The sequence below is a fragment of the Chinchilla lanigera genome, unplaced genomic scaffold (genome assembly GCF_000276665.1).
Source record: "Chinchilla lanigera isolate Chin_1 unplaced genomic scaffold, ChiLan1.0 scaffold00036, whole genome shotgun sequence".
Classification (NCBI taxonomy): domain Eukaryota; kingdom Metazoa; phylum Chordata; class Mammalia; order Rodentia; family Chinchillidae; genus Chinchilla; species Chinchilla lanigera.
The window spans coordinates 13,280,285-13,287,854 of NW_004955437.1; the positions used below are offsets into that span (position 1 = coordinate 13,280,285).

The window sequence follows — 7,570 nt, forward strand, 5'->3', positions numbered from 1 at the left end:
GTCTTGATTCAGCTTTGGTAATTCATACGTATCTAGTAATCCATCCATTTCTTCTGCATTTTCCATGTTATTCGAATACAAGTTTTCAAAGTAAGTGTAGATGATCTTCTGGATTTCTGTAGGGTCTGTTGTGATTTCACTATTTTCATTCCTAATTGTATGGATTTGAGTCTTTTCTTTCCTTTTTCTGATCAAGTTGGATAAGGGTTTGTCAATTTTATTTAATCTTTCAAAGAGTCAACTCTTCAGTTCATTGATACTTTGTATTGTTTCCATAGTCTCCAGTGCATTAATTTCTACTGTCATCTTTGTAATTTCCTCCTTTGTAGGAGCTTTTGGCTTGGCCTGCTCTTCTTTTTCTAGAAGTTGGAGGTTCATCATTACGTTGTTTATTTGTACTTGCTGTTTTTCTGATATGGGTATTCACTGCTATAAATTTCCCTCTTAGCACTGCTTTCATCGTGTCCCATAAGTTCCAGTATATTGTACTGTCATTATCATTTAATTGTAGAAACTGTCTAAATTCTTCTTTAATTTCATCTGTGACCCATGGGTTGTTCAAGAGGGTGCTATTTAATTTCCATGTGTTTATGAAATTCTTGTGGTTTCTTTTGCCATTGATTTCCAATTCCATTGCACTATAGTCTGATAATATGCATTGATAATATTCAGTTCCTTTGCATTTACTTAAACATGTTCTATGAGTTTGTGTGTGGTTTATTTTGGAGAACATCTCATGTCCCAGGCCTTTTTAATTTTTTTTTTTTAATTTAAGATGAAGCCTCACTAAGTTGAAATTGCCCAGGCTGGGCTCAAACTCGCCATTCTCCTGCCTCAGCTGCCTTCCCCTTACCACCTGGTCAGTGTCACAGGCATCTGAGGATCCCCTGCCCCACACCAGCCTGTAGCCCCAACTGGTTATGGCCGGCTTCCTCCGAGTCCCCCACATCTGTGCAGGGGACCCTCTACACGCAGGAGTCAGGGAGAGCCTGTGGTTAGAGGGGGACACTGCCTGCTGGAGTGCTCCCAAAGCCTCCATGATGTTCCCAGGGAGTGTTTGCTGGCTTCTGAGAGCGGGTGGAAAGGGAAGAGGGGCAGGGACATTCCCAGTCCGTCAAAAATGTGCTCTTGGCCGGGCGTAGTGGCGCATGCCTGTAATCCCAGCACTCGGGAGGCTGAGGCAGGAGGATTGCTGCAAGTTCGAGACCAGCCTGGGCTACAAAGTGAGCTCAAGGCCAGCCTGAACTGCACAGCGAGACCCTGTCTCAAAGACAAAAAAAGAAAAAAGAAATATGCTCTTACCTGCCTCAGGAAGCCAGGCCTCAGTTTCCCTAACAGAAAGCAGTGACATTCCACTCATGGAGTAGCTCAACAAACAGAGCAGGCCCTGGGGTGGGGGAGGATCCAAACCCTGGCTGTGGACTCCAAGGAGCTCAGGGTGCACTCACCCCAAGCAGCAGGTGCTGTGTGTGACAGTGTCCAGGTGAGCCACGCTCTGCGATGTGAGGTCCCTGAGCAGGGTCAGGAGTGACACGTGGCCTGGGACGAAGTGGTGGGTTCTGGGGATCAGGTGTCCCCCTCACCCAGAGACTCAGTGTCATTGCCTAGAAGTCTCTGAACCCCTGTCCCGCCCTGTCCTGACTCCTGTGAACTTCAGGTGGCACCAGAGATGGGAGCAGTGTGCCCAGGGCCCGGGAGAAGACCCTCCCCGGCACCTTGGGTCAGAGCTGTGCAGAGTGGGGGGCAGGAGGCCGAGAGCTGCTGGGCGCCCTCCCAGGGCCTCGGTGACTATAGCACTGTCCCCCTCTCTCCCTCTCTCCCTTCCTCGCCCTCTGGTGCCTCTGTGTCTCTCTGCTGCCTTCTGTGTCTGTGTCTCTGTCTCTTTGTCTCCGCCTCTCCCCATGTACCTCGTCTCTTTCATCTCTGTGTATCTCTCATCTTTGTCTCTCGGTGTCTCTGCCTGTCCCTGTCTGTCTCTGTCGCTCTGGCCTCCCCACGTCCCTGCCCCTCTGCCTCTCCCTGCACCCTGTCCCCCTGCAGAGACCCCTGGAGAAGCCTGACGGCCTGGACGTGTCCGACCAGAGCAAGGAGCACCCGCAGCACCTCTGCGAGAAGTGCAAGGTGCTGGGCTACTACTGCCGCCGCGTGCAGTGACGCCGCCACCGCCCACCACCTCCCTGTGCTGCGCAGGGGGCCGCGTGTCCCCTGGCCTCGTGTACGCGTGGTGGCAGTGTTGTTGAGATCTCTGTCCCAGGGCTCCCTCCTCTGGGAGGCCCTCTGGGGTGAGCAGCCTGCATTGGCCACGAGTGCACCAAATTTACTGTGAATCCCAAAGCCCACAGGGGTCGTGTCCCCAGGCCAGCCAGGCCCCCTCCTGCTCAGAACCGTCCCGTTTGCCCTGTGTGCAGAGCCACTCAGAAAGCAGCCACCGTGCACAGCCACCTGTGCGCAGCGCTGGGGAGTGGGCCTGTGTCCCCTGCCCACGGGGAGCCCCAAATCCCGACCCCCTTGATGTCACCTCATCGCGCCTGGGAGCTGCCCCACCCCAGGCCCAGGCAGCACAGGTCAGAAGGTGGCGCTGAGCCACCTTGTCCGCATCTTGGACGGCGCTCTAAGATGTGTCCCAGGGCTCATAGGGGCGCTCCCACGGCCCCCCACACATCCCACCGGCCTGCGTCCTGTCAGCCTCATTCCCCTTCCATCCCCATTGCCCCCTGCCCCCCTGGGGAGCCGTCATGGCTGCAAGCCTCAGTTCAAAGGACACAGGCCTGGCCCTCTGGTGATGCACTGTGCCGTGTGGGGGAATGTCACATCTCCAGCCTCAGTTTCCCCATCAGGAGAGAGGAGGACACTAGAAAACAGAGGTCCCCTGAGAGCTCTGATGTCCCAGGAGCAGGCTGGCCAGGTTGCCTCCTGGACCAGCACTTTGTTTGGGGATATCCACCCCCCTAGATGTGGGTGACACCTCCCAGGTACCGCTTACTCACACCCCTGCCCCCTCAGTGGCCACTTAGGAAGCCAGGCTGAGGGATGAAGAGCCCTCCTGCAGCTGCCCAACCTGTTGTCCCTTTCCCCTGCCAAAAAATGGACAAGAACCCCTCCCCCTCCCCCAGCCCTTCCCAGGGGGCTGCCCTGAGACAGGCCACCGAACTTGTCGGGTGGAGATGGAGGACGGTGACTTCCTACCTCCCGAGGAGCAGAGAGGCCTCGTGGCACGTCACACGCTGAGGGAGGCCGCAGTCCTGGTTGGCAGCAGGCACGTGCCTTCCTTTCTCCCCAGCCGGAAGCCCTGCTTCCATTGTCCTTCTTTTCTCATGGGGCAGGGACAGAACCAGCTGGCAGCATTGGGTCACTTGATTTTTCCCCAAGATTGTGCCTCTGTGGGGAAACAAAACAAAACAAAACAAAAATCAGACCACAAATGGGCCTGAAATCCAGTGTTTACCATGGCTCCAGGACACCCATCCGGTGCCGGGTCACCTTTAGTATTTAAATGAAAATGCTTTGTGCAAGTGAGGATTTACAGTAAAGTGCTCACCAAGGGTCCAGGGAGTGGGTAGTAGAGGTGGAGCGACCTGCGGCCAGGGGGGCTGCAGGGTAGATTTTGGGTGGCCCCATCCTCTGAGCACTTAAAACCCAGGTGCGTTTGCTGCAGCTGTGCCCTCTAGCTGCTGCCCGCCTGGACAGCATGCTGGCAGCAGACTGGCAGCACCACCCACCCCTAGGCACTGCCACTGGGGACTCCCCAGCCCAGCACTGCATTGGGGTGACCTGAGCGGCCTGGGCCTAAGGCTTCTGTCCCCAAGAAGAAGCTGCAGACAGCAGTCATCCTGCTGGAGCTCTAAGAGAATGCTCCCAGCGGTGGACAGTGTGCTTGTCTCCCCTGGAGGACCAGCGGAGCATGGGGACCCTCGACCTGAGGACGGCTGGGGCCTGCAACTGGGCTGCGCAGGCTGGGGAAACTCACACCCTAGAAAGAACCCAGGCTCCAGATCATAGCAGGCCAGGGCCAAAAGGAAATAGGATATCACCCCTAAGTGACCTTCGCAGCAGGCTGGTCCAGCTGGGAGCCATTGCCAGGCCATCTGTGCAAGTGGCCACCTCGGGGGCTAGGCCTGAGGCGGCCACCCCCATGGGCCTTCTTGCGCTGTTGGGGGTGGGGAGGGGGGCTCTGTGATCGGCGGAAGACAACACTGTCTGGGCTGTATGCCGCGAGAACTGAGCGCTCAGAGGGCCAGGGAGCCCAGAGGCAAGAAAGCTTCAGTGTTTGTGCATTCAAAAAGGGACAATCGTCTGCGGTTGGTAGATCTAGCGATCTAGTTGGGAGATCATGGTGTTCACCCCATACGAAGTATTCGATAGCTCTACTTGTGAATTTGTATTTATTTTGAGTTATACTTGACACAGAATTCCTTTTTTAAAAAACAAAAAGTACTATGTGTGTATTTTGAGGGAAAAAATGCATAGATGTTAAAATTTCTGCATGGTTACCACTTTTTTTCCCCCCACAACACTGAATTTGGTAGCTTCTCCCCCCCAAAAATCTTCACAGTGATTTTTGTTTGTATATATTTGAGGGCCTTTTTTTAAAAAAGAAACCACAAAAACAAAAGAAAAATAGGATGGCTTGATTTTTTTAGATTAAAAAACAAAAAGAGAGGCATTCTAAAAACTTTAGACCTTCTAGGAGGGCAATAGAATATCAAACACAGATTTCTGGAAGTGTTTTTAAAAATCTTCTGGTTGAACTACAAGAAAATATTTATGGTGAGAACTTCTTTTTTTCCTGTTACTGGTTTTTGTTTGGTTTTTTAAAAATTTTGTTTTTTACTATGCTTTGGTCTGTAAAAAGTATGCAACTGAACTACATTAAGAAGGAAATATTGTCTACATAGAATATTATATGAAGTTGGTACATAATTCTGATGAGAAAAAAAAAATTCTGCAATTCTTTAAGCCATGTTGTTGTTATTCTGTATTTCCTGGGATGAAAATATCAGTATTAAGTAGCCAGCATATTATTCAAATGTTTAGACTTATTAATGTGTTCTTGTCCTGTATTTATACATATGTGTATTTTGGAAAGTATTGCTTTTTTTTTTAAAAGGGGAGCTATTATTAGATACATAGCAAAAAAAGGGAACGGTAACTCCCTCCGCTGAGGATAGCCACGCCACCTTGTAATCTGTTTTCCTGCACCTTCTTGTTATTATCTTGTTACTACGGTTTTATTAATCTTGTAGGGTAGGGCAGGGAGGGGACGAGAAGAATGGAAACATGAGATGATCCAGCCTCTCGGCCGGCCAGCAAGGCCCGTGGAGCAAGGGGGAGCCTTGGGGACTCTTCTCCTGACCCTCCGGGCCCTGCTCTTGAACTCGGATCGGTCAGCCAGAACCCTCACGCCTGCCTCCAGCATCTAATAGATTTGAATCTACTCTAAACACGTATTTAACCCAACCTCACTACATTGTAGCCCAGTGCAGCAACTAATGCGAAGGGTGGGGGCATCCCAGCCTTTGGAGAGGAGGTGACCCAGGGACTGTTCCCTGGCCGCCTGCGGCTGGTGGTGTCTATGATCACCTTTGTGGTGACCAGCTCCAGCTGCTGGACCTCCTCCGCCCCCTGTGTGGTGACCCTGTCCGTGTCTGTGATGTCCGTATGTGTATGTCCAGCTGAAAGACAAACAGAACCCGTGGGCCCCGCTGGGCGGGCACGTGGAGACGGCGCCTGGCTCCCCGCAGGGCCGCCCTCGGGATGGCATTCCGGTGTGTGCCTTATTCCTGGAGACTGTATACGCCTTGCCTTTGGAAATATAGCCTTTTCATGCTATATTAAAAGGACTTTGGAACGCACAGCGGCTGGTGGGTTTCTTTGTTTACACAGAGCACCAAGGTAGATCTCTCATAGGCAGACAGAGCTGGGTGGGACTGGGGCCATCTTGGTCATCTTGTCCTTGCTCTGCCTCCACAGGCCTTGTCTGGCGCCTCCCAGCCCCTGTGCCCCTAAGTGAACATTCTCTAGGGTTAGGCTCTCCCCAAGTCAGGCCCCAGCCTGGGAGAGATTGCCAGCAGATTAGATCACACACTAGCCGGGACTGCGGGGCACCATATATAGCAGGGAATCTGCCTCAGAGATGCAGCCCTGGGCCCTATGGCAGCTGCTTACACTCGGCCTTCTCAGCTGAGCCCAGTATTTGGGCCCCAGACGTCAGGTATCGCACTGAGGACAGATGGAAGTGTCCGGCCAGAGGGACAGGGAGCTCCTTCCTTGAGCGCGGCCAGGGCTGGGCCCTGCGCCTGTTGAAAGCCACAAAGCAAGACCATCAGAAACACCTGCAGCAAATCCCTTGCAACCAGGGCCGGCACTAGGTCCTTCTGAGCCTTGCTGCTCACTAGCATGACCAGCAGGGGCTTTAAGAATGCTGCAACCTTGGTCCCTCCCAGAGGTGCTGAGCAATCAGGCTGGGTGCGGCCTCGGGTTTACAAAGCCCCAGGTCCTGCAAGATGGACCCACACCTAATAGCTCTGGGTTTGTAGGGCCTCCTGTCCCCACCTGTGGGGCTGACAGCAATGTCAGCAAGGAGGCTAGCGGGCGGGTGGCTACAGCCCCACCAGAGGGGCATGTAGTCCTCAGCACCAACCAATTGATCCCATCTGAAAACAGTGCTGCCAGCCAGGCATGGTGGCACACTCTTGTAATCCCAGCGCTTGGGAGGCTGAGGCAGGAAGGTCAAAACAAGTTTGAGGCCAGCTTAGATTCCATAATGAGTTCAAGGGCAGCCTGAATGGCAGAGTGAAGCCCTGTCTCAAAACAAATAAAAAAAAGAATTAATGCTGCCCAGTGGGGAGTGGCGGAGGGTGGGGGAAAACTGGAAATCTCAGTTGCTACATGAAATTTTCCAAGTTTTACGTTTTGACAACTAGTCTCCTAAATGTTTAAATTGTGTGCAGGCCAAGGCATAGGTCTGGGGCAAGCTCTCAGCTCCAGACTACTGCCTGGGAGAAAGAAAGAGAGAGAGAAGGAAGACAGGAGTCCTTGGGTCAGGAGCCAGGCATGTGGGGTGGGGCGCAGTGGGGGACAGGCAGGGACTCAGACCCCAGCCCCCTGAAGCAGGACCACTTGCCTGAGTGGGGCTACAGAAAGAATTTTGAAGGCACCAAGCCGTTCCCTGCCCCTGGGCACCCGCACTCGGTGAGTGAAGAGGCAGGCAGGGCTGGGGTCAGAGGGCTCCAGTGCAGGGGAACAGGTTGGAGCGGGATGGGAAGACACCTCCTGAGGGCGGGCTGCAGTGGGAACTCTGCCAGTGGGGGCTTGCCAGCCGCCCGGCAGGGGTGCAAAGCCCAGGCCAGGGAGCCCCCAGCTCTCTGAGAGCAGAGCCAGGGGGTGCTCTGCAGGGGCTCCTTCCAGCCCTCCCCCAGCTGTGCCGTGCTGGGACCTCAACCCTCCTCCCCGAGGCCCAGCTCCCTGTGGGGTGCTGTGCACATCAAACGTGCGGGGATGTGATGCTGGCGACACTGGGACTGCGCAGGGGTTGTGACCCAGGGGCTGTGACCTCTCCCACCCGCTGTCT

The 7,570-nt window shown here is 53.8% G+C and overlaps 1 protein-coding gene across 1 annotated transcript in view; it reads left to right on the top strand.

The window, feature by feature from the left end:
* The window catches only part of Zcchc24 (zinc finger, CCHC domain containing 24), a 52,986-nt gene extending 47,134 nt beyond the window's left edge, over window positions 1-5,852 (top strand). The window contains exon 4 of the mRNA XM_005389887.2: window positions 2,041-5,852. Within this exon, the coding sequence (XP_005389944.1) occupies window positions 2,041-2,154 (114 nt within the window). The 3' untranslated portion in view covers window positions 2,155-5,852. The remainder of the gene's footprint in view (window positions 1-2,040) is intronic.
* The last annotated feature ends 1,718 nt before the right edge of the window (window positions 5,853-7,570 follow it).